This window comes from Emydura macquarii, unplaced genomic scaffold (assembly GCF_026122565.2).
Source record: "Emydura macquarii macquarii isolate MOO-44397 ecotype Brisbane River unplaced genomic scaffold, CSIRO-AGI_Emac_v2 contig_3114, whole genome shotgun sequence".
Taxonomy (NCBI): Eukaryota; Metazoa; Chordata; order Testudines; family Chelidae; genus Emydura; species Emydura macquarii.
The window spans coordinates 2,123,846-2,151,596 of NW_027133251.1; the positions used below are offsets into that span (position 1 = coordinate 2,123,846).

The 27,751-nt window shown below is 41.1% G+C and overlaps 1 protein-coding gene across 1 annotated transcript; it reads left to right on the plus strand.

Moving 5' to 3' along the window:
- DCAF12 (DDB1 and CUL4 associated factor 12) lies at positions 1–25,836 on the plus strand. Its single transcript, XM_067530838.1, has 9 exons — positions 1–245; positions 1,661–1,915; positions 12,170–12,376; positions 13,904–13,964; positions 18,258–18,451; positions 19,526–19,591; positions 20,686–20,848; positions 23,690–23,874; positions 25,248–25,836. The coding sequence occupies exons 1-9, from the start codon at positions 165–167 to the stop codon at positions 25,404–25,406; spliced, it is 1,371 nt and encodes a 456-aa protein (XP_067386939.1). The 5' UTR covers positions 1–164; the 3' UTR covers positions 25,407–25,836.
- Positions 25,837–27,751: the final 1,915 nt, after the last annotated feature.

Genomic DNA, 27,751 nt, shown 5'->3' on the forward strand with positions numbered 1-27,751 from the left:
CGTAAAATGCCGTGAAGCCCCCGGCCGGCTGGGGCCCTGTGGGCGGTGAGAGTGACCGGGCCCGGCGGCTCCCCGCACTTATATGCCCTGTCCCTTGGCGGCCGCCTCCCCCTCCTGCTCCATGTGGGGCCCGGGCCGGGGCCTCGGTGTCTCTCTCGCCTACTATGGCCAGGAAAACAGTTAGCAGGAAGCGGAAAGCGGCGGCTGCCACTGCGGCGGCGCCCGGAGGGCTGCGCGGGGAGCAGGTAACGGGGGGGGGACGCGGGAGGGCTGCGGGGGGGAAGGTAACAAGGGGGGAGGGGCCCTGTAAGGTCAGCGGCTCTGCCTGAGGAGCAGGTAATCGAGCCCCCCTCCCCCACAGGAAGCGGGGGGCGCTGCGCGGAGAGAGCTGGGTCCGGGGGACAGGTAGTGGGGGAGGGGCAGGGGGAGCCAAGGGTGGTGGGGGAGGGGCAGGGGGGTGCAGAGAGCGCAGTAACGGACGCCTGGGGCAGGGGTGGCGGGGTCCCGGCTTTAGGGGAAAGGGGATGAGATGGTGGGGCGTGCTGAGGGGCCGGGTCCTCCCGTCCCCGGCCGGTGGAGGCTCGAGGGGGGACTCGCTAGGGACCGGGGGGGGGGCAGGTACCGGGGGCTGGTTGCTAATCGACCCAGCGGGTCAGGCCCAGCAAGACGGGGAACTGAGGGGCCGGGCCAGCTCTGTCCGGGCCGGGCTCCTGCCGTTCGCTCGGTTGGGGGGTGTTGTCCGTCCCGGCGTGGGCCCTGCCTCGCCCGGCACCTGCCCTCGCCCCGGGCTGGCCTGCTGCGGGGGAGTGCCGGACTTTGCTGACCGCGCTGGCGGGCGGGGGGCCCCCGTGGTGTCAGCTGGCAGGGCGGTCCCCCCGGGGAGCAGCGCCCGGGCAGGGTGCCGGGGGGGGGAGGAAAGGGGGGGGTCCCGTCCCCCCATCACAGCGGCTCCGGAGCGGGGCTCGGGCTGGCCCGTGTTGGGCTTCGATCGTTCGAAGCCCGTAACCGCCTCGCACTCCGGGCCCTGGGGCGGCGGCCGGCGGGCGCTGCTGCTGCTGTTCCCCTCTAGGAACCTCGCTCGGCTGTGTCCCGATACACCCACCCCATTCGCCCCTTCAGTCACTGACCAGCCAGTAGTGCTAGATGCTCCGTAGCGATTGTAAACGGAGCGGGAGGAGGTGCTTTGGCGCTAGGGTTACCATCCAGGTCGGTACTGAGCCCGGCTGTGCATTTTAAAAAACGCTCCTCCTTTGTGTTTGAATAGGGGAGATATTTGCTGGACCCCCCACTCCTCCCCTTGCAGTCAAAATTCACATCATTAGACCTGTGAGCTAAAAGCGTCCCTGATCAGCCTCTTTGAAAGTGCTTTGGGATTTCCTGTTGCTCATAGGCATCTTTTAAATTTCATTTCAACAGCAGCACACTGCAGTCAGAATTTCTTTACAACATCGCTGCAGTGATAGTTGTCTGACGAACATGCACTTTAAAATCCTTAATACTGCTGAAGTTTATGCTGAAATGGGTTTAACCCACTTGTATAGTATTTTAGGGCTGGTCACAATATTTCATTTGTTTATTGATAACTTCCTCCTTAATACAGAACCATAAGTTGTTTAAAATATATAGTGATTACAGCATTGATTTTGATTCTCATTCACAGTATGGCTGGGATCACTCTGCTCACAAAAGGAAAAGACTCCCCCCAGTAAAAAAGTCTCTGGTGTACTATCTGAAAGGCAGAGAGGTCCGGATGCAGAATGAATCCAGCTACTATCGCTTGTTGCATGGATATGCAGCCCAGCAACTTCCCAGTCTTCTGAAAGAGAGAGAATTTCATCTTGGGACCCTTAATAAAGTTTTTGCATCTCAGTGGTTGAACCACCGACAAGTGGTATGTGGGACAAAATGCAATACAGTAAGTATGACTTACTTGTTTTGTTTCTTCTGGTAATTACAACTAACTTTTTTTTTTTCCTGATGTTGCATATCATAGACACATTATATAGGTTGTTGGGGAAGATATTAGCAAAAACCTGAAAGTAGAATGTAATTTGATTGTATCTGGTTTGGTCAAATCACATGCCACTCTCTGTCTAAATTAGGTATTTATACAGCACTCATATCTGTGATAATGGAGCATCAGGCAAACTGACATAAAACCAAATGCATGGCCTATGTATAGATCCAGCCTCTTTATGGCACAGTTGAGTCTTGATTTTTGTCATGAGGATGGCAAGATTTGATCATTATTTGCTTTTGTGGAAGGTAGCTATAGAACTGTAGGCCAGTTGCTATTAAGGCTCTATTTTCATTTCTCATTACTCATTCTTGTATGTGTTGGTCTCTGTGTACCATATTGTGTAGGTGACTTTTAAGGGGCACTGTAAAGATAAAAATCATATACTGAAATGCAAAATTTTCTCAACTTTATGGTCCTAAACTGCTAAACTCAATTTTAAAAATCCATTTTTTCCATTTTGCTTTACGTTTGTCAGCTTCACTCTATTTGGGCGCTTGAACTAGATTAGTTAATTTCACTTGTTTCTGGTGAAGTTAAAGGTTTTCAGGTTCTTATTGCTGCAGTGTTTGTATTTCAAATACTGCAGAGACTATTAAAGTAAAATGTTTCATGTAAATAAAAACATTAACATTTCTATTCCTGTTGGATGAAATCCTGGCTCCATTGAAATCATTGCAAAATTCCATTGACTAAATTGGGGCCAGGACTGCACATATCAAGCTCCATGAAGCTTCATTGAGAAATAAATGTTGGCCTTACGCTAAGTTGAGGGACCTCACGAAAAGAGAGTTAGTTATGTGCTGGAACAAACTGATAAATGTTTGTCACAGCATGCAGGTCACCTAGACTACATGGTATATGAGAAGTTGATTTAACGTTGGCTTTTTGGTTTAAACATTTTGCAAAATGTGAAGAAATGCATTTAGCTGTTGAGTTATAAAGAGGTAGAAATGGTATTTTCTCACTGAATTCTTTTTTTAAAAAAGTATAACCATGTACAACAAAAGTGGCTGAATTTAGAAAACTTGGCATGTAGTATCTCTTAATGAGAACTAGTGCCATACTATATAAACTAAAATAGCTATATAGGCTCTGCTCAAGGTTTATTTAAACTAACAATGCTTTGCCCTTTCTGCTTGTACATTTTTCTTGCTCTGGGACTGCTGCTGGAACAGTTTACATGAGGGAGACTTAGTGAAACAAAACAAATTCTTAGAAAATCTTGCTTTTTTCTTGCATAAGAATTGCAGATCTTACAGGGTTACAGCAATTTTTGATTGATTAATTCATTCATTTTATCTGTACATTATGAAGATAGAAATGGGCTGCTGCCTTGTTAACACAGCCTTGTGGAAACCCATTGCTAAAGCATAGGAGTAAAAGTGGTTAAAGCATAGGTGTAAAAGCATAGGAGTAAAGGTGAGGTTATGCCCTCACCTCAATCACATGTAAATTCCAGAGACTAATGAGGGTTATTTAAATGTCAATACAAAGCACAGGCAGTATCCTTTATTAAAAGAGAAAAAGTAAGAGATAGAAGGCAACATTGCTTCTTCATAACTGAGACCTTAAGGAAATGCAAAAATGAAGTTTCTTACAGCTGGTCTATCTTGGCCACTTTATGGTACGTGTTTAACAGGGTTTTAAACCACATGTTTATTTAGAAAATCGGGTAGAAAGTCTTCCCTGCATTAGTCAAGTGCACTAACAATAGGAAAGTTAACTGATTCCCCCACAATGGGCCAAATTGTGCTATACTGGGGGAAAATCTGGAGTAATTAATTGACTTCAATTGAGTTGCATGTAGTTTATCTTAGCGTAAAGAATTTAGTTCATAGTATTTACTTTAATGCAAAACGCTGTTGGTGTCATGTTAAAGCTTTCATTTGCTATGTAAGCTGCCTATGGCTGTATCATAATAAAATTAAAATTACTTTTTCATCATAAACTGAAAATATATTGACACAATGTTAGGTGTGGCTTTTGTTTTTGATGAATCTGCTTATGAAGTGACCAACCATATGCATTGCAATGTTGTAAGGAATATAGACCAACTATCCGTTACTACAGTTTCTATCAGATATAGAAGTAACTTCTTCTCTGATTCTCTGAGTCGTTAATCTTTTCCTTTAAATAACCCTGTACATGCTCTTGCATATATAAGAGCTTGATCATTGTCCTAAGTATCGTGGATTTCACAATTGGCAAGTATCAAAGTAAAATTTGGCTTCTATTTTGTAATTGTTACTAATATATATGACAAAGGGGTCCTATCCTAGTATCTAGGTCTCCACTAAAACTCTCTCACACAATAGATTGTGACTTCTCTGAGGTGAGTTCTTATTTTGTCCTGATTGTACAGTGACTAGCACCGTAGGGCCCTGTCCCTTGATTGGAGTATGTAAGTGCCACTGCTGTACACACAACCAAATATAGCTATCAACTCACCACTGCCCTGCAACCTCGGGTGCCTTGTGGAAGTAGCTGCCACCTGGGCTGCTCGCAAACAGCCTTCTAGTATGCAAGCCACACCATGTCTATGTTTATCTGGAGCCTCTCAGCCACACTTGAGTTACTCTGGCTCCAACCAGCCTTGGTTATACTGCAGGGTGACCCCAGCACACTCCCCTCTTGGATTTGCCAGCAGAAATGTATGTCCTGTACTGCCCAGCCCTTTTCTGGACAATACAAGTTATATTAGGTCTGCTATTTCTTTAAAAGAATAACAGGCACACAGCTTGTCACCCCAAATGGAGTTACTCAGGCACTTCAGTTTAAACTCATTGGATCAGATAAAACAATAAAACAAGTTTATTAGCTATAAAGAGAGATTTTAAGTACGTATAAGTAATGAGGCATAAAAATCAGAAATGGTTACCAAAAAAATAAAGATAAGCCATTTGCGGATATCCAATGAACAAACTGTCAGATTCAAGCAAAATTGCTTACCACGTGCTTTCAGCAGTCTTACTGACCAAACCCTATAGGTCAGGACCCCTCCCTCAGAGTCCAACGAATGCTTCCTTTATTGCTTCAGGTGCAGTGAATGCCATGGGCAGAGGGGGGGGAGGGGGTGTCCCTTGGGATATTTGTCCTTTCTTTGTATAGTTTCAGTCCACCTCTTGAAAAATATTTCCAGCTGGGCACCAGGAGACAACAAGTCTTTGTGGAAGGATGTTCCCTGCTGCTTTTTTCTCACCTGTTTGAGCTTTCTTTCTGCCTGATGACTGTTTGCTGCTTAAATGCAAATGAAGCAGAGCACACATTCCTTTGTTTAGAACAGACCTGTTTGCCAACTTCTATTTGGGCAGGGCTGTGGGGTTTGGAACATGTGTTAATAGCACCCAGTGGGGATATCTTATAACTTCACATAGTATGCCACTCATTTTACCAGAACAATAATGACCAAGAAATTGAGTTTTCAAATGACACCTCACAAGGCACAATTTGTATAAAATTATTACCGTAGTATATAGGATGTGAACACAGGGATATGTTCTATCACAGGCCCTGTCTCTTGATTGGGGTCTGTAGGTGCTGCTGCAGTGAACATAATCAAATACAGCTAGCAACTGCTTCTCACTCCCAAACTGAGATCCTTTTACATGTCTGTCAAAGGATGTTTTAAGGCACATTGGTTAAATACAAATGATTAGTACCATGTGTTGAGGCAGAGGAGGGGGTATGGATACGATTGCAAACAAACTCTATGGAGAAACTTCTCAAAGGGATGAGTGGTTTGCTTGCTAGATGCTCATTAGACACCCATTCTCCCAGCTCAGTGGTGGTTATGTTGTGCTCAGAGCCTCAGCAATCCTGCTGCAAGTCACCAGCTCTTGTTTGTGTTTGAATATTTGTAGCCTGTGCAGAGAGCCCTACCTCAGCACTGGTCCCAATAAGAGGTTCTTTGCACTTAAGGAGATCAGCAGCCTAGTCCCACATGATCAGTCCTGGTTTGTGCCAGAGGAGTTGATCAGGTGATGAGCAAGCATTAGAGCACTTTATCTTCTCTCTTAAATGACAAGACAATCATGAGGAATACAACGGGCTTCTGATACTGCAATGCTTTGCTACTAGATAGTGTACATGGTAGTTCTCCCCCCTTGTATGGATGCAGGCTCTGATAGTTCCAGAGGGAAAAGATGGTTTAGCATTTGCTTTGCAAGCCATTTTACTTTCCACTCTTACTCTTAGGTTATGTCTTCACTGCAGTTAAACACCCATGGCTGGTCCATCTCAGCTGACTCGGGCTTGCGGGACTTGGGCTACAGGGCTATTTATTTGCAGCGTAGACATTCCAGTTGAGATCTTCCTCCCCTCGCAGGGTCCTGAACATCTACACTGCAATTAAACAGCCCCATAGCCTGAGTCCTGTGAGCCAGAGTCAGCTGACACAGGCCAGCCTTGGATGTTGAATTGCAGTATTGACATACCCTATGTGTCTGCAATGGAGAGTATAGGAGAAGAGTGTTCATCTCTGGCATCAGGGTTTCAGTCTTTTCTCTTGCAAGCCAGCATTTGGAGTTTGTAACCCTGAAGATGCAGCCTCCTGAACAGATTAAATCTGACTTGGTGCAAATGAGCTTCTAGAGCAGGCCTGTTGTCCAAGGCTTCCGTTCCCTGTTCTTTCAGTTGCATGTTGATAAATAGAGAGGTGACCATTTTTGTACCCTATAAGCAGCTGCTCTTCTGCCACCTGCTGTATGATGGCAGCCATTTGCATTAATATTTTTCTTCAAATTCTGTTTTGGAATTTCTCCACAGATATGTGATGGGGTGTCAAAATTGATGCCGTCGGTAGGCACAATCTCTATCCTCTGCATCCTTTGCAATCTGTTAAAAAATATGAACTATCTTGCCAGCCTCTTGCAATTAAACCCAATGGGAGAGGCGCATGAGAAACTGACAAGCTGGGCTTCTGCAAGGAGCTAATAGAACCATAACACTTTTCTCTTATTAACAGGCATCACCCCAACCTGAAAACAGTTTGTAATTTAAATTGCTGACTGCCTTAGGGACACCATCTCGGTGTAATGTGACATTTGGTCTTTGGTACTGTGAGCTAGTGTTTGAGTTGGCAAGCAGACTTATGTCCTGCTGTCATCATTTCTGTCTAGGTTCTTATTATGCCCATCACATGGTATAAAACTGATAGCAGCTTCTTTCTGCCTATTTGTTAGCTTCTCAAACAAATCTTCCTGTTCTACACTGCCCCTTATGCATGGATTGTTTTCCATGAACGGATTCATAAGGCCGGTACTCTCTTTTTATATCTGTCCCTTAAGAAGCACCAATACTGCAACACTGATAAGTGGATTTTATGCTGGAGGTACTGAGATTTATGCGTATTCCAATCTCTTCTGTGAGGGAGCTCTACCAGTTTGAGAGCTTGACCTTTTCATAAAGAAATATTACATGCTTAAAGAGTGAAGGCTAATGCATAATCTCACTGTAAACCACTTTCCATTCCAGTTTGACAAACTTACTGTCAGCTCTCTGTGACCTTACTTTTCAGCAAGGCAGCCATGGTCAACAATAAACTCAAATGCTGACATGAATAACCAAACTAAATTTTCGTTTATACGGAGGTAGCAATGTTACTTCCTACAAGAGACTGAAAATTGCTGTGCCAAATGAGTATAATCAGCATCTTTCCTTGAGTGAAAAATAAGAAGTCAATGTGCATGCATAACCCTGGTATTGTATAAATTTAAGTTTGTGCCTACTTATGATTGTTTATTGAAAATACACTAACTAGACAGTCACACATCTTATTTGGTGTATAGTTCAGCCTGCTTAAGCAATGAGAGCAGCATATTAATCACTTACCTGTGATACATGCGCAGCAGCAGTTTGCCAGGGAGAGATCTTCAGCACGAAACGGGCACTCTCAGCTTCGTAGTCCTCTCGCACCAGTGGAAATCAAACTTCCCCATCTTTCAATTTTCATCAAAATCAATAGTTCTGCCGATTGATGCATAGAGTGTTCCCTGGAATTTATCAAATGGAGTGTTCAAAATTGTCGTGTTGCAGACAAAGAAATGCTGTTGCGTGAAGACCTTGCTTTACCAAGCCAAACGTTTCTAGTTACAAAAGATAAAATTGAGCATGCAAATCATGCGGCTGTGTTTCATGTGCTGGTGAGTTTGGCTTTCCTTATTGCTGTCTCTGAAAGCAGGTAAAGAACCAAAATGGAACTGACAGAAGAAGTTGCAAACTGATTTAAGTACTTCATTAAGAGAGAAAGGATGGACTGTGATAAAAGCACTAACCTGTGTCTTTGGAAATCTGGGTTCAATTTCTGTCTCTGCCAAAGGCTTACTGTGTGACCTTCAAGCAACTTAATTAATTGCTGTCTGCCTCAATTCTCCCACTGTAAAGTAGAGAAAAAATCCTTGGTATGGTCTAGTTCGATTGTAAGCTCTGTGAGGCAGGAACTCTCCTGCATGTATGTGTACAATGGAACCCTGTTTGCTGCTGGGGCTTCTAGTTGCTACTATAATACAAATTATGAAGTATGCATAAAGTTAGTAATCAAAGAAGGTACAGTTGGGTGGGTCAAATGTTGCCATGGCTACCCTTATCTATAACCTAAAGGGGGTATGACTGTGGCAAATATAAGTCCCAGCATTCTGTGTCCTATATTAGAATCATAGGGTTAGAAGGGACTGCAAGGGTCATCTTGTCCAGTGGTTCTCAAACTTACTTGATTGTGCCCCCCCCCCTTTGTGTCTGTAATAGTTTATACCCCCCATCACACAACTACATATACCAGTTAACAAAAAAATCGACATGCATCTCTCACTAAATATTAAAAACAGTAATGCATTGATTCAGACAGAGCCAATGATTCATTGTAATAAGAGCAAAAGCAAAACTGATTGTGGTCGATGCCTAAAATTAAATGTGCACACCATATCGTAGCAAATGGATTAACCTACAGAAGGCAATGACTTCGTATAAGCGTAAAAGAAATCCGTCAAAATGCCCAGTGCCACCTAGAATCAAATACATAGCATCATCTGAGGACCTGATACGTCGGGAGGAATCAGCTTTGCTAGTTATGCTGTGGATAAAAAGTGTACAGTAAGGTTTTTTTCCCCCTAAATTGTCTCATCCCGTCCACTGAATATATTCCCTGCCCTCCAGGGGGGTCCATCTCGCAATTTGAGAACCTCTGATCTAGTCTAACCCCCTGCCAACATGCAGGATTGACTCCGGCATTCTCTTCTTGATTCTTGAGCAGTGTAGACATCACAGCCTATACCTCCGAATCAGAGATGAAGCATCATAGAAACTAGAGATGGGAAAGATCTGTTGGGTGATCCAGTCTGTTTTCGTGTTAGTGTAAGATTGTTCCCCACTGGAAAGCTTGAGTCTGCTCCATTTGATACAAATTAGGTGCGATCCTCTGGTTCCTGGTAGGTTGCAAAGCATTCTTTTGTCTGGTTAAAGCTTGGATGCCAAGTTACTGCATACTGACAATTGATACAAATCACTCTGCTGCTAGTTAATACATTTATGCAAGATGTTAAAAAAATAAAGCAACAAATATACATAACTAACCATTCAGGTATAGCAGCTGTTCAGTGCTTAGTATGTCAGCATAAGCTTGCACATGAGTTGTGGTTCTTGAGCCCCAGACCAGAGTGAAAGTTCCATCCAAATGATGGAGGGAGGTGTTCTCATTCTCACTTGAAATGAAAGAGGAGGAGGGGAAAACTATTAGGGTTGGATAGTGTAGCCATTTGATGCCATAACATGCTAGGTTTTAAAAAAACTATTGAATTTAAAGCAACCAAATATTTCACACTTTTGAATGCATGCATTGATAATAGATAGGAACATGATTGTTTGCCTTCGTGCCTCTTGCACTGTTTGACAGCAGAGCATGTCTTACTGGCTGCGTTAAAGGCAGTTCAATAGACTTGTCAGTGGTTGCATTTAGCTTCCTGTTGGTTCCTTCCAGTCCTAAACTTCTGTGATTCTGACTATATCATGAGCAAATGTAATGAAACCAGCAAGACCTGTCAGCAGTCAATTGTGCAAACTGAACATTGGCCACTGCTTCCTCTTTGTCACGCCTGCCCCCCTGCGATGGTCTTGGTTACTATGGTAAAATCAGGCTATTCTGGTTATTTTATTCTTTTCCATAATTATTTTTAGATCATCCAGAAATGTGCTGGGCACTTCACTGAAACAGTCCATGCCTGTAAGAGTTTACAATCTTAAGATTTATGTCCAAATTCTTAACACCACTAAGTATCTTTATTATAATTGCAGTGCAATTTAAGAAAACAGTGGCTTGCAGTAGAAGTAAGGGTTTTAATTTGCCTTCTGTTGAGGAGGTAGAAAGAGAAACAGAAACATAGAACAGGACTGACAGAATAGACTGGCACAGAAGGAGGGTAGAGTACTGTCATAGGTTCATAGCATGAGCAACAAATTGAAACTTAAATTGTTCGTTTGATTGCTTGCTGTGTGTGAATGCTATTGAGGATGGAAGACCAAATATAATCAAAACCAAGGGATTGGATGTCACTGAATCTTGATGTTGTTTCTTCAAGTCTCCTTTTGTGTGTCTCTCTAGCTTCTCAACCCTCTTGTAGATATTGGTGGGGCCTTAATGCTTTTGCATTAGTGTCAGTTTTTTAGACTTTGATCTACAGTGTCAAATGCCTGCCCTGGGTGCCTGATGCAGCCTGTATGATATATCAATGTGCATGTGGCATATTCAGATTCTACAGAATCTAAGGTTTTATTTTTTAAAGACGTTTCTAACCCACATAGCTGTGAAGAAAACCTTCCAAACATGAACCAGGTGTAACCAGTGCAATGCTGTTTTCCCGAGTCTGCAGGCATTCTGACTCAATTATTCTGAGTGGAGTGAATGAACTTGTCCCACATTAATCCAGCTAGGTGCTAGTGATGACACTTGCACGTAGGAGCACTATTTATTTATTTGCTGATGGCTGAAATAAAGAGTAGGGTAGGAACTTGGAGTTTCTCCTGGAAGAAAGGACACAAACAAGAGGGAGGAAAACAAAAATGGGGGATAGGGAAGAAATAGTCATAGTCCTAAGGAGTGTGGCGCTGCATGCGACAGTAAGGTACTGAACAAATAGTGATGTTCAGATATTCTGTAGAGGCTGTGTTCTACTCTGACTTCTTTGCAAAACTCCCATTGATAACAGTGGGAGCTCTGTTGTGAATTGAAAGTAGTAATCAGTCCTAGACTCTCATATCATCACTAAAAGTGGAATTCAACCCTCTCCACAGAATGAGTTGGATTTTTCTGGCTTACAGAGTTGTGCAGGTGTGTGGGGTAGTAACTGTAAGATCTACAATTGTATTACATGTTGTTGGTTTAACTCACTGTTTATATTTGATGGTTATTGGAAGAATGGAAAAGAATGACTATTTTCTGTGCCAGCTGACAAAGAAATGATACGTAAATATAAATTGTAAGCACCAGTAACTGCTATGCTGTCCCCAATATAGAAGTGTCTCTGGCAAAGAAAGAGATAATTTCAGAACATTTTCCCATTTTATTATTTCAGCTTCTTAAAAGCCTTGATACTAAGGTTATGTCTACACTGCAATTAGACACCACTAGCTGGCCCATGTCAGCTGATTCTGGCTGGCAGGGCTCGGGCTAAGGGGCTGTTTAATTGTGGTATAGATGAGTCTCAGGCTGCAGCCCAAGCCTGAAAGTCTAGATTGCAATTAAACAACCCTTTAGCCTGACCCTTGTGAGCTCAAGTCATTTGGTACGGGCCAGCTGTGGGTGTCTGATTGCAGTGTAGGCATATCCTAAGTGTCCTGTGTTTGGAGTTAAAGGAACGATCAACTTAATACTTCTGTCTGAGTGTTGGGCTTCTGTTCTTACAGGTAACACCTAAGAGGTTAACTTTTTAGCAACTGATTTTAACGTAGCTCTGTCCCTTTCAATCACACTTGTGGCATTTCTTTGAACTTAAATTTTTGTGGCTTAGCTTTGAATTTAAGCACCATTGTGAGAACCGACAACGCCATAACTTGGATCAAGAGTGGATCAAGTGACCTACCATTTTGTTTCTCTTCAAACTTAGGGTGTGAATTTAGTTTGATGGCTCTGTTTCTGCAACTTCCTGTACTTCTGTCTTTCAGCTGTTTGTGGTAGATGTCCAGACTGGTCAAATTACGAAGATTCCTATTCTGAAAGATCGAGAACCTGGTATGGTAAACCAGCAGGGCTGTGGTATTCATGCAATTGAGCTGAACCCTTCAAGGACACTCTTGGCTACAGGAGGAGACAATCCAAACAGCCTTGCGATTTATCGTCTGCCTACACTTGATCCCGTCTGTGTGGGAGATGTAAGTGAACATATTTGGGAAAGGTGTAAAATCACTCAGTAGGTACTACTGTGAAGCGTCCAAGGTCTGAAATTTCACTTTATGCAGAGTTGACGTTGTCAGGGTGAATGAACTGCAGATCTAGACACACATCTCTGTTTGATGTGGTCTGTGCACATCTTTAAAAATATTCTTTTTAGTCTGGAAGAGTGAACAGGCAGACAGCGCAAGGGATGAGTCTACCCCAGTAATGCTGGGTTATTGATTCTGTCTCTAATAAGCAATCTTCTTGCAAAGGCTTCACTGTAGAAAGAGCTTCTTTGTAAGCCACATTCCCCCCCAATAGACCCACTTTGGAGGCTACTTTACAAGAGTTACCCTTCATTTAGAAATTAGCAACATTGTGAGTTGCTAATGTAAAACTAAAATTTCACACACAATAAACCGAGGCACAAACTAGGCAGTTCATCATAAAAAATGTTTAGAAATGAAACTGGGGAGATGATCCTGTGGGAGTCAATGAGTTCTTCCCTACCCCAGTGTGACTTTCACATGGATTCTGAGGACAGAATTGGGCTTTGAGGATTAGTTCTAATTCTGTAGCTCTTGGCTGCATATGATGTAAACTGTACCATGCTCCATTTAAAAAAAAAAATTCTTATGACCCTTTCCACAAACCATGCTAAAAGGCGTGTCTTCTTGAAAGCTTTGTTCTTGTGCAGGACCCTCACATGAGCATCAATGAGCCACAGCAGCAGAGGTCATAATGTCTGTGGTAGCTGTTTTAGGTGATAACTTACTGCAGGGTAGCCTGACTTCTTCCTAAGGTTTATAGGATGTCACTTGCTGCTCAGCTGCATACTTCTGTGACTCAACCTCTCACACAGAATTACTCCCATTAAAGTCAAAAGAGAGCATCAGGCCCACGGTTCTTTGTGAACAGACTACAGTTGCATCCTTTGAGTTCTCTCGCTTTACTATATGAGTAATGATTGTGTATGAACATCTGTATTTCCAGCCTGACCTATTTTTCCAGAGCTGCAGTATGTCATGGGTTGTAAACACACAACTATTTTAATGGCTTCCTCATATAAAATGTATAACACAATTAGTTACGTCAATAATAGTGACGTATGTAGAGAAGATATACAGGAAACGTGATTGTTTTTCAGAAGTAAGGGATGCACCTATCTAAGTGCAACATTTGATTCTTCAAACTTAAATTTTGGAATTAAATTAAGTTTAGTCTTCATCAGGGGAGGCTTTTTTTCCTCACCACTGATGTTAAAGGGGCACTCTCTATTTGAAATCTATTTCAAAAAGTGAGTTAAAAGTAATTTTAGGTACTAAACTAAAATTTGCAGGTTTGTGGTGTTGCTATTACAATTGTCTATTTTTTAAATAGACCTTTCTTTTCATTGCTATACAAAAAACCAAACTCCCTGTTCAAGGTAAACTGGACCTAGCTGTACATTTGCTAGCATTTGGTATGTAAAATAAACACACTGATAAATCTGACAGGCTGGTGTCTCCTTTTTATCTTTTCAGGATGGACACAAAGACTGGATATTTTCTATTGCATGGATCAGTGATACTATGGCTGTTTCTGGTAAGTTTATCTTCATGTCAGACTTCTGTAGAGTGGTTGTTTAATGTCTGTGTCTTAAGGAAAGACTGCAAAGTGCTGTTGTGTATGTATGTGTTGTCTGACAAGGTGATGAGAATATCAGGAAGATGTATTTAGTGGAGGAACAATGGAGCACTATTTTTTCATGATGCTTCCAATTTAAAACATGTCAATCAAAGGCACAATCTACACTTGAAATATAATCATGCTATCACCAAGATGTCTGGTATAACTAGGATTGTCCTTTTTCTAATGCATCTTGTTTGTGGTGAGGATGGTATAACGTGGCTGTAGAACTGCTGTACTGGCCAGGCTACAAACAAAAAGCCTTGTTAGAACATGAGCACCTCAGGCCATGTGACAGACAGCCATGAACTAACATGATTAAACTTGAAGTGTAGTTGGGGCCTAATGATGTGTGTGTAATTTAATGTGGGTGATCTCTACCAGTTCTGTAGCTAAACTCTTTAGAGACAGCAAATGTCTTTACATGCAATGACATAATAAAACCATGCTTTAAAAAAAAAAAAAACAACCCAAACCCCCCACCCATGTAGTTATACTGAGTGAAATCCCCCTAACACAGTTCTTAGTGTGCATCCGGAAGAGAATGTATTCCACAAGGGAACGTTTCTGCATATCCATGCTTATTGTAGAAATAATCATTGGGAGGCCACTGGAAAACTGCATAAAGTGAAACAACTCTTGTGTAGGAGGTATGAAATCTCCAGGAACATGTTCTCTTCAGCACTGAACAGTGTTGTTTAGATTCTTCAGTTGGTAAGGTTTCATACCGTTTAATAAATCTCGTTGTAATTGTTAGGTATTGGATACCATCCCTCTGTATGTAGAGAGGGAGATTTGAACTCGGCTGTGGGCACATCTCCATTGAAAACCACCTGAAGCCTCAATGGCCCTTTTAAAAGTCACTTATTTTCAATCTTGGGTCAGCTCTGAACAGCATTGGTCTTACAGGGGGACTGGCCCTGCTTTCACACTTTTCTAGTTTACGGCTGATTGTAGCTTTCCTTTAATATTAGTTTCAGCCTTCAGTGAGCCTAGATTGAGGGGATGGGGGAAAGTGTGTCCACACAATGGGAAGTGTCTCAATAAAAGCAAGCTAGTGAAATTGGAGAAAAGAACAGATATTGGTGAGAATGTTTGGGGGGGAGAGAAGGGAACACCAGAGCAACAAGAAACCTAGTATATGAAGGCTGATTGTTTTACTGTTTGTTAACCCCAAATAGCTTCATTGTTGTGCATTCAGGGTAAGAGAGCCTGCCACATTGCTTATATCATGTGACACTTCAGGTTTGCTCTTTGGCATGTGTCCATGGGGCGTACAGGTTCTGCAGTCTGGACACGTCACTATAGCAACAAATAATAAATCCAAACATAAATACTATATTTAAAATTTTAGTCAGCTTGCCAAGTTGTGTTCCAGAAAACTTGTTTACCTGTGAGTCCTAGTGCAGAAAATGCCAAGGACAAAATGATGCAGAAGGAGAATTAAAAAACCCCTACAATATGAAACTAACTATATTTTGCCATTAAAGTTAAGAATCAGAAATATTTGAAATAAAGTTGGGGGAGGAGTTACCACATGCTTCTGTGTAGGTTGAGAAACTGACGGCAAAATTTCATGCCACATTCTGGGTGGCAGGTTAAACCTGATTCGCTGAGGAGAGAAACTACTGGTTCCACTGCAGGTCAGGTCAGATTGCCAGCCACTGTCTTGGGGTTAGAGGCCTGCTAGCCTCTGATGTCTCACATGGACGCTCGGAGAGCGCTTTTGTATTCTTCTCCAGAGAGTGCAGAGAAGGCTGGAGAGTTGACTTTCCATGTCACTTTTTCTTGCTGGTGTTTAGATGTAGGCAATGGTTAACCTCCACCCAAGCGGGTAGAGTAACTTATTCAAGGAGTTCATAGACTTAAAACTAAACCTCTTTTTATCTAAAGCAGCCTTGACTGAAGGAAGAATAAGTTGGTCATTATAGGCAAACAATAGGCTCTTCCTTGGTAAGTGCTTCTAATAGGATGAAAAATTCTCTAGATGATATTTATAAGCCTAGGGTGACAAATGAAATTCTCCCTCTGGCTTCAGGGCTAACCAGTTTAATGAGATACTGTGACACATTTCTCTGCTAGTAGTAATAAAAAGAACAGCTTCTTTAAAAAGCGTATCAGGGTGTTTAGAAATGAATGGGGGTGCTATTGAATTTTAAATCCCCATAGCAAACAAGATTATGCTCCATTAAAAGCCATGACCATATAAATTAATTGTGTGGTAGGACACTTGTATGGCAAAATGTTACTGGGAAACCCTTTGTTGTGATTGTCAGTAGTGAGCATTAGTGGGAGCTGATTGGATTTATTTGACTGTAAAAGACAAAATATGTTGAGCCAATGATGTCATGCCAGGGTACTGCCATGTCCTGATGACTCAGAATCCATTTTATACTTAAAATACTTAAAATACTTTTAAAAAAAAGTATGCCAAAGTCTGTAATTTCGAGGAGTGCTAATACTTAGCCTTTTCAAGCTTCAAAGGGACACTAAATTGACCGCACATGAACAGAGCCCTGTGTAGATCATGAATTCACAGAGAATGCAGAAATCATGATAATGCTCCCCCAAGCACGATCTTCTAATTTTTTTTTTTAAAGGAAAACATCTACAAGGTAAACAAAAAATTATCTTTGCTCATCAATTTCAAGAACGGAATGGATTTATTGAATTTACTTGTAAACTTCATTCCACGCAAACTGTGAAATTCCATACTTTGTTACTAATGCTGTCATGAATTTTCTTAAAAAATTACACAGGGCCCTATACGTGAATGCTGTGCAGACGTTATCCATATTGTATGGGCAAAGAAGTGGAGGTACAGATGGCAAAATTTAGGCCCAGATGGAAGTGAGTTGTCCAAGGCCCAGAGGGATTGGGTCTCAGGGCTGGGAATAAGAACTCAGTTTCTTGCTCCCAGACCCTGTACTCAGTGTGCTCCTCCGGTATTAGCGTGGCCTAATTTCAGTCAGGTGACTTTAAATCAGCTATTTAAATAATTATTTAAATTATCAAGTGGAAAGCCTCTGTTTAAATAATAAATTTTAATCAACCTTTTCATTTGTACTTATTTTCTAAAGAAAGGTGCATTCTCATTGATTGACATAATCCTTAAAACATGTTGATTGCCAACTCAATAGAGCCTTTACACTAGATTTCATATATCTTTTTGCTACTTAGAAGATTACGCTATGACGTAATACATTTATTTAAGCAGTTGTATAGCTTAATATTTTCAGATTCTTAATTATGCACTTTTAGTGTGTTAAGCAATACATTATTCACCATTTTCTGTTTGTTAGGTAATTAACTTTTTTCTCATGATTTGTGGCAAGCTACATTAGGATGGTAACAGGAATTTAATTAAATGCACAACAGCATATAAAACTTACTTTTATGAAACAAAACAACCTTAAATGTTTTGGAAACATGAATTTCTCTTATCAAAACATGTTTCACATTTACAACTAAATGATTTATTAAAGGAACAGAGGGATTAACTGTAGTCAGTGAATTAAACTAATTATTTCAGGTCAGCCTGGAAAAATTTTCAAATCTGCCTAAGTGAAAGTGATTGGAGCTTAAGTTCCTACTCACCTAAAGTCTCTTGAACATGAGACAACAGTGTCTTAAGTTACTTAAGCTGTCATTCAAACTTTTAAAACTAGTAGATGTCATCCCTAGACTGGAAGAGAGAGACAAATTTTCCTGCTTTTTCTACTTCCAGTTGATTTTCAACTTTGAATGAATAGAATATTTTCTTCGTTTGGACTTTCTGTGCCTGCAGAGGAGGCTATTGCTGTGAAAAGCTGGTTTAGCACTTAAACTTTGGTGCTTAGCTAGTGACGTCTACCATTTCCGTGGTGTGACTTCCTTTAAAACATCAGCAAACATGTACTGTTTTGAATGGTTCACTTCCAGCCCTGATGTTATTTTAGTTGTATGCAGTGTAGTTGTAGCTGTGTTGGTCCCACAATATTAGAGAGACAAGGTGGGTGAGATATCTTTTATTGGACCAGCTTCTGTTGGCGAGAGAGAGAAGCTTTCGAGCCACATAAAGCATCTCTCCCAAGGTAGGGAGAAGCTATAAAATAGCTATAATAGCACTGTTATTCTTCCCTTCTTAAGGCCCTGTGTTGCTTGACTGAAGTTGTCTTCAATAGGGAAATTGAGTGTGCTAACACATGTTTCTATGTCCTTTCTATTCAGGTTCCAGGGATGGCTCAATGGGTCTCTGGGAGGTGACGGAAGATGTGCTGAGTAAAAGTGATGCCAGGCACAACCTCTCTCGAGTCCCTGTGTATGCTCACATAACACACAGGGCACTGAAAGACATCCCCAAGGAGAACACCAATCCAGACAATTGCAAAGTCCGAGCACTGGCATTCAACAATAAGAACAAGGTCAGTAAGATATAAAACAGAGAACCTGAGAGGAGTGAAATTGGTAACCTTTCAGTCTGTAAAATTGGATGCAAAATTAGACTGGGATCATTTCAGTAAACTAACAGCAAGCCTGTATTTGCAGTATATTTTGCTTGCTGATTCTTTTGTCTTCCCTTTTTCTGATCATGTTCTTTGTCTGCTTCTTTTGTGTCTGCCATCAGCAAATAGACAGGGACTGGCGCAAACACAAAATGTACTTCTAAAAGGAACAATTTTCCTGTGGATTTTTTGGTTTTAAGCTCTTTGGCCTATACAGTGTGTCTGTCAACACAATAAACACAACAGGCAAAATATTAGCCTGGTTTGGACCCTGCTCGCTGGTGGTAATCCTTCCTGGCTCTTAACTGGTACAGAAATTCCCTCACCGTGTGCTTATCAATAGCATTGTTACTTATCAGTTTATGTCTATCAGTAGCCAGCTAGTGAACATTCAACTGATTTGACTCCTAAGACACGACATTAGACAATTCAACATTTTTTGTTGGCAGAGCTTGTTTTTGATGTTTGTCAAACTGTAAAAATGTGAAACTATCTTGCCAAACATGTTATGTTCACATCTGCATTAATACCAATGGGTAGGAAGGAGGAGGATATGGTTTCTAAAACACTCTCTCTGTTGTGATGCAGGGCTTGTGGTTTTGTTAAAATACATGCATGCAATCTTACTTAGTAGTTGTTGCCACACATTGCATTAGGTGCTGGTGCTGAGAATTGCCAGTGCTATCCTGTAATGCATTTTCTAAGGGTTGATCTCTTGATCTGACACGGTTCTTATACTGGCTAAGCTACCGTTTGGCTGTAGGCTCACCATTTCACTTCTGGTCCTTCCCCACAGTACCTTTCATGCTGTTGAGTTCCGCTGAAATCAGTGCACAATTAAGGCTTACCTTGTACAAATTCAGCAACAGTTCCCAGTAGAATTCATCTATATGTTCAACTCAGATCACTAAAGTAGCCTTTTAAGTGCAAAGCAGCTGCTAAACTTATTGTAAGAATGTATATCATATGGAAGCTAACTTTTCTTTCTTCTAGGAACTAGGAGCTGTGTCCCTGGATGGGTACTTTCATCTTTGGAAAGCAGAGCATACGCTATCAAAGGTTGCCTTTCTCTTGTGTTTATACTAAATTTCAGTGGTTAACCTACCAATTCAGGATGCATCCTACTCTACGTCAGTTTCCCTAGAATGTGTCTGAATAGACTCCAGCAGTGTCTTCAAGACGCCTTGCCCAAAACCTTGATTTGAAGGTTGAAAAGTCTCATGACAAAGGCAGTGTTTAGGAAGTTAGAGCACTGGACATGTGAGTACTCATTTCCCTCTTGACTTGAGGGAGGGAAGCTTCCAATTCCTTACTGATCTTGGACAAACGAGGGGCTTTCACTTGTCTTGTTCTAATGTTAGTTATACTAAGGGTTTATCAACACGAGGAAGTTGCGCTGGTTTAGCTTAGGCCTGGTCTACATGTAAAACTTATACTAGTGTAGCTATGTTGGCTAGAAGTGTGGGAAAATCCTAGCCAACAAAGCTGTGCTGGCAAAATCCTCAATGTAAATGCAGTTATGCTGACAAAGTACTTCTGTTGACATAGCTAAAGCCGTTCAGGGAGGTGGCACTGCTGTGCTGGCTGAACTCCTCTTCCTGTTGGTGTGTGCTGCATCTACAGTAAGGAGCTATGCCAAAATAGACTCTGTAGTGTAGATATGGCCGCAAGATGTAATTTCAAGATGGTGTAGGCTGGTGCAAACTGTTATTGATCCTTACTTTGGCTTAAACTAGGCTTACTTCAATTTAGCTTAAGTCAATAAAGAGCAGATTTAAACAAAACTGAAGCAAGAGTCTCTACACAGGGAGTTGCATCAATTTAACTAAACCTGTTTAAAAACAGACTTTAGTTAAACCAGTACAAATAAGGGCTAAATGCCTATCTCCCTCCCTTCCCTGCTCTCCAGGAGCTGCAATTTTCAACTTTTCTCCTTTGATCCAGTGGCATTACCTTCTCTCCCTCTCCTTCAAGTCTTGGTTCTATAGAACAAATGGTTCCCTTCTTCAGGAAGATCTTCCAGTTCCATGTTATTGCTTGAGTGTAGTTTCCTCAGATATGGTTTCAAGGATGTTTAGATTTTGTTCAGTCACTTGCATCCCTCCTCCACCATATGTTTTCCAGAGTTAACGTCTTTCTCCATTTATTTCCAGCTACTTTCCACCAAGTTGCCATACTGCAGGGAGAATGTGTGTCTGGCCTATGGTCAGGAGTGGTCAGTGTATGCAGTAGGATCTCAGGCACATGTCTCCTTTCTGGATCCAAGGCAACCTTCCCACAACGTTAAATCCGTCTGTTCCAGAGAACGAGGCAGTGGTAAGGAAACGCTGAAGTGAAGTTTCAAATTGTTGATCTTTCCACAAAGATAACAGTCAGGGCTGCAATAAAATACAGTCAGTTAGTGAATATCAAGGCTTTTCCTATGAACTACCCAGATCAGTAGTAATATATGTAAACTTAAACTTCGCACCAATATTCCCCAAACAAAACAGATTAAAACAGAGTCTATGAAGCTAGGGGGGAGAGGCAATCATTTAGCTCTTTAATTAGGCCTAATTAAATATTTTCTATTTAGACATTGTCACATTTAAAGGGATACTATCCCTTAAGAGTATAAGTTGTAAACTTTTTTACAGTTACTAATAACACAGTAGATTACAAATATATTGATTTTTCAGTAACTGTTAGTGCTCTGTTTACTTCTTGCATTTGTGTGTGCTATGAATGAATAGCAATTTAGCACCTTCATATACCCTATACTACAATCTTGAGCTTCAACGCTGCAAGAGAATATTTTCACTGGAATTTTAAAACCATGAAGGAAACGTTTCTACTGTTAAATTTTATAAACGGTTGTTCTTACAAAAATATAAGTTGAGCCAAATGTAAATTGTCTTAACTGAAAACTTCTGTCTTGTTTTGTGTTATACACAGTGAAGAAAACTTTAGGTACCTAGGTTTGAAAATTAATGCCTAAATCCATATTTAGGCACCTGGAATAGCAGCCTTATTTTCAAAGATGCTGAACATCTGTAGCCCCCATTAACTTCAGTGGGATTTATGGATACATAACACCTTCGAAAATAGGCCATTTTTATGTAGTTGATTCCCAGTCTAAATATGGGTTTAATTTTAGACACCCAAGCTTGAAAATATTGGCCAACAGCTCTTTGCTGCTGAATGTTCAGTTAGCATATTCAACACACTACAGATGCACTCTAATGTTTTGAAACTTCATTGTGACATGAGTGAATCACAGCAATGAAAGAATTTGATATTTAAATATTGTTCTGAAAGACTCTTAATTGTCAAGACCTGAGTTGACATTTCTGTGTTTTTCACTGCAACACTTGATGCTCTTACTGAATCTAAAACAGAATGGTATGACCTTGGGTAAAAGTCACAGCTGTGTCTGCCTCCCAAGTTGTAAAATACAGAAATGTCCTTGTCTTACAGGAGTGCTGAGACACAGTTCATTGATGTTCATAATGTACTTCAAGCACCACAGTATTATAGGAGTGCAGAATATTACTAAGGCACCCGCATAGTATAGCGATGGGCACATGAGAGCTTCTTTTGATTTCTCATCAGCTCCAGGTGCAGTTTTAGTTTAGTGCTTCTGGTTTAATATTTATGATGAATCCTAGTTACTTTCAGCCCCTTATGGACCAATTTGAAGTGCCATTTTCCAAAATGTGCTCTAAAACATCGTCCTAATAAACTGGGAGAATCAGTGATGTGCTAATTAGCCTGTGCTTAGAGAAGGATCCAAAGTTTTATTAATAAAAGCTATAAAATGCAGGAATTGGTTTGGAGTCCTATGTATTCATCACCACCTAATCTCCTTGTGTGAGCGCTCCTATAGATTGCTCTGTAAGAGCAGTTTCAGAGTAACAGAAATAAAAGGGCACCCCTCATGCTTTTTTCTAGCCCAAGTGACTGATCTCTTACTGACTATACTTAACTGACTGTTTTTAATCCCATTTTGTTAGGATGAATTAAATTTAAACTGTAGTTTGTCATAGCTGGATGGGAGCGGGACATATTATTTACGCACAACTTTTACTTCCATTTTGAATGTTTAATTTTCTCTTATTTTAAACAGACTAACATGCTTCATAAGCTTCTTGTATCATACTAAGAAGATAGCAGAAGCTGTGTGGTTTTTGTTCCTCAGTGATTTATTGGGTTTCTTTGTGGAAATACAAAACAAATTCTTTTTACAGCAAATAGTGAAGTGATGACTGACTGGACCTTAATAATAAAGTAATGCTACGTACTTTTGCTTGGGTAAATTCTCTCCCCAAAGCAGATCAGTTTAAAGGACTTGTTTAGTTTAGGGCCCAAACCTAGATTTTTGAAAATCAAAATTACATCCCTTTCATATAATCTAATTTAATGTCATGAAACGTCAAGTAAAATGCTTTGTTTGGATTGAAGCATCATCCTGTGTTCCCAGACTGTCCAACTTTGTGCAGCATGTGAGAACTGGGAAGCAAAACACCTAGCCCTGTGTTCATTGCGGAGGTTGAGTGAGATGCTAAAATGGAAACGACGTGGTGTATACTGGTTTTAAAAATCTTTGAATGTTGCTAATCTGAAGAGACATTTGGAACACCGGGAGATCAGTCTTAAATGACAGTCTCCTTTCTAGTGATTTGGTGTATTTGCATATGGTGACCCTCAAAGTCTTTATGGGCCTGCTCCTGCTCCCACTGAGATGAAGGAAGTCTTTCCATGGTTTCCTTGTGCTCCCCCTGTCCGTACTCACCTCTGTAGTTCATGTCTTATACTTGGATTGTAAGCTCTTTGAGGCAGGGGCCATCTTTTGGTTCTGTTTGAATGTTGTCTGGCACAAGAGTGTCCTGCTTTGTGAATGGGGCTCTTTGGCGCGCTACTCCAATATTAATAAATAGTGGGAGCTAGATCAGGTCCTTTGTGAGGAGAGGGAAAGATATTTGCAATAGCAACTGCTGTTTTGTAACATAAATAGAACCGTCTTGTGCGGTTTTTCAGTGAAAGGGAAATGAAATAACCTGCCTACTAATACATTCTTATAACACGGGGGGGGGGGAACTAAAGCAGCACCTACCACTGCATAGCCAGAGCATGCATCGCCTCTTAAATCTGGTTGTAACATTCCTTTCTCTTTGACAGGTATTCGGTCAGTGAGCTTTTATGAGCACATTATAACAGTGGGAACAGGGCAGGGCTCCTTGTTGTTCTATGATATCCGAGCCCAAAGATTCCTGGATGAAAAGCCCAATCACACCTGCTGTGGACAAAAACAGAAACTAGGAGGAAGTGAAATTTTAAAGTTGACGACTGGGAAAGGCTGGCTTGTGAGTAGCTTGTAGCTGTTGAAGCCTTTTTATATAGGGATGCTACAGGACTTGAAGACAAGTTAATTCTACAGTTTTGAGAATTATACATGTCAAAGAAGCTTCATTAAAACACTGACCCAGTGACTGAAATCCCTTTAACTTTTCCTCAGAAATAACGACCTAAGGGGAACATTTCTCTAACTTGTTGCAATTCTTAGGGAATGGCACTTTATATTTTCAATGTATTGTATTGCACTGTAAATCTAAGTACTCTTTAAAAATAAGGGTACATTCTCTACCTGAAGAATTTACTGTCTTAGACCAGGCAGAAGGAAAGGGTGGTGCAAAGAATTAAAGCACATACTAGTAAGTCTGAATTCAAATGTCAATTCTAACTCCTATTTTTCAGTTGCTCATAACTGTCACTCATTTACAGGTATTCTTTTTTTGAAAGCTTAAGCAAAATACAATGAGACAGTTTTGAATGACTCAATATTGACAAAATATTCTCCTAGCAAAACTTTTGCATAACTGCTACTGAAGGGACAAACTTCATACATTGCTATTTTGTAGTTCTCATTGAGATCTCAGAAGTAGCTCTTGATGTCAAGCATTGGTACAGTACTGTTAGTTACACATAGTTAAAGTAGATCTTATGTGGTTGTGGTAGACTTAGTCTTGGAGGCCTCTGTTAGATACCTGCATTCAGGAGGGATCAAGGTAAGAGCTGACATCAAAAAATTGAAACAAGTCTACACATAAACTACTGCATTAGAAAAAATGCCATCTCTGTTTTATACTTGTCAAATAATACATTATACTCCAACTGTATTATACCCTTACATGCAGCATACACACTGTGTACAGTAGGCTATTCTGTTGCTTAATAGAATGTACATCGAACCTGATCATTTAGGAGACCAGAAGTACACAGTATTAGTGGAATTGTATAGATTTTTCAGACTTGCTCCTGTTTGGTTAGCACATCTTCCCTTTTCAAACTGTGCGGGGGTGGGGGAACCCTGATGCTTGATTGAGGTTCTTAGGTGCTGCCATAATTTAAATTATTCAATATCAGTACAAAGTAATAAATTTAGCATGACTCTCTCAGTTCTAGTTATTAAATTAAGTCTGAGTGATTTATAAATGGGATTTCCAACCTTATTTTCCTCCCCTCCCTCCCAGTATTCTTTCTGAGGAAGCTTGCGCCATCAAACAGGCTGCAGGGAGTCCTTAGTATCTCCCAGTTCTAGCCTATCTGCCTAAACCCCAGGGATTGTTAATGCAGAAAACTACTTTTTAGGCTACGGAAACTTAATTTTGCTTTTGTGAAACAAGGTCTTGTCTTTGGCTCATTTTCAGTGATATTGATCTGAACTTTCCTTTAACAGAATCATGATGAAACCTGGAGGAATTACTTTTCTGACATTAACTTCTTCGCAAATGCTGTTTACACCCACTGCTACGACTCGTCTGGAACGAAACTCTTTGTGGCAGGAGGCCCCCTTCCATCAGGACTCCATGGGAATTACGCTGGTCTGTGGAGCTAATGATAACTCTTCCCAAATGCCCATCTTTACACTGATTTCCACTGTCTTTCCTTTTTTAACAAAGAAATTGTGTGATGACATTGATTTCTGGTTTAAATGCAAGTTATTTTTTGGCAGTTTTTTCCGTTGGTCTTCAACAGTTTTGTACATCTTTTTTTGAACCAGTTTTTGCTTTAAATTCCTTGATCCTTTATATGAAGGGTTTTTTTTAAATCCCTTTTTATTGTATTTACTCCAAATTATTCTCTTCCCCTGTGTAGGCTAACTCAGCCATATGCCCCCTACTTTGCTGTGAGGTAGGATTCCTTTCTTATAGAGTGGTTGCTGCCAGGCTTTCTGTGAAAGTCCAGGGGCTGTGTGTATGCAAGTACTTTGTGTTGGTTACGTTACCTGGAGTGAGGACTACTTGTAATTAAAACTATTAAAAATATTTATGAGATAAGCTACTACTTTATCTGCAGAGCCTGGCTTAGGCCTGGCTAGATCTTTTTTTAAAAGTACAAGTCTAATGACACTGTACACATAAAGGAAAGTAAGTCTGAACCATAGTCACTGGAAGCCAGGGCAAGATCATCTTATCTCATCCAGAGTGTAGCAAAGGCACCAAGCCTGGCATCCAATGATTCTCTTGATACCCCTTCACTCTCTGTCCTGGGTGTCAGCTTGCAAGGGTGTTGGAGCTTCAGAGTAGACTGCCTGAATTGCAGCGGGGGAAGTGTGTGACGTGCCAGCTTTTATGATGGCAGAGTGTGGTTTATTGGGGCACTAAGGGAAATAGCATCCCAGGAAGATTTGCATAGTGGCTAACTTAATTCATTCTGATGAATTTCCAGACAAGCTGGGATCCACAGGGTGGCTGGGGCTGGATGGCATGCAGGAGCCAGGGCTCAAGTACCTGTAGTCTGCCTACAGCCACAAATCTATCTCTGGCTGGAAACATTCCCTCCACCTCCCCATGTTTTCTCTCTTGTTCTCCAGCCAGCAGTGACGTTGGCAGGAACGCTCTTTGCTAGCCAGTTGCTGCTATTAAAGCTGGTGGGGGGAGGTTACGCTAATATTTTGGGGTTTTTTTTCCCCTTCCTTGCCTTTGGAAAGAGGGTGGCATATGCAGTCAGTTGATGCTTTTAGCAAATACAATTGTCTTCCTCTTCTCAAATGACTGTAGGTTTAATTTTTTAATGCAGGTTAGAAACTTACCAGCTAGTTAGACTTCCTGTTCAACTCATTATGTTAAGAAGAACATAGGCTGTCAGTTGGATTTTATAGGAGACTTTCAGTCTTCTCTGCGTGCCTCACTTATTGCTAAGTCCTTCCTTGGATTTCACCAGGAGCTGTGGGTGCAGAATGACACTCAGAATGCACTTAGTGAACAAAATACAGGCCCGGTCATGAAGGGTTTGTTCATTTCTGTTAAGGAAAAGATGGTCTTGTGGCTAAAACACAGTTAAGTGTTGCACTCCTAGTTTCTATTCGTGGCTCTGCTGCAGTTGCCCTGTCACTTCACCTCTCTGTGCCTCACTGTCACTATCTGTAATATGAGGTTAATACCACACATGGAGGCTGAGGCTTAATTTCTAATTTGTAAAGCACTTGAAATGATCAAATGAAAGACATGGTAAAAGTGCAGGTCTCCCCTTCCCCCCGCCCCCATCTGATTGCAAGTTAAGGAAAGTATTGTTCCATATGCACACCTGGATTTGAAGCATAGGTTACTTAAACTAATGCCTGACTTGATCACTTTCCAAACCAAGAAACTTTACTGCTGCATTCCAAACTTCTCCTGCTAGTGGATTGGTTGCTTAAAATCTGCATCAAACCAAACACTGAACATTAAATATGGTTTTATTATGCAGTTTCCAAGTAGTAGCCATTCAATTATAGGGCTGTACATGAACTAGTTTTCTCAGAATTTCCATTGTTAAACTAATGTAAAGATCCTAAGTATTTTTATACTGTCACCAGTCACTGTTCCCTGATTGGAACATGTTGCTTTTGGGGCTTCTTTTATGAATATTTGGAAGGGCAGAGATGTAGCATTTGTCTCTGCCCAGAAATATGCAAAGGAAAATAAATATTTAATCTAAATTAAATATGGTGACACTTCATCTCTGTGAAGGAGTAGTCTTAAATTGTGTATAAGATCACTCTCTTCTTCAGATGGGTTCTGCATTCTGTTGGAGTGTGTTTTATTCCCAGGCAGGTGCTGTTGTTTGGGGATAGATGTTCAGAAGCACTGAACACGCGGCTCCGGCTGACGTCTCTGAGAGCAGAGCTCAACTGTGTTAACATTGGGTCCACAATGTTCAGTACCATTTTAAAAGTTTTTAATGCTGAAGGAAGCAGTT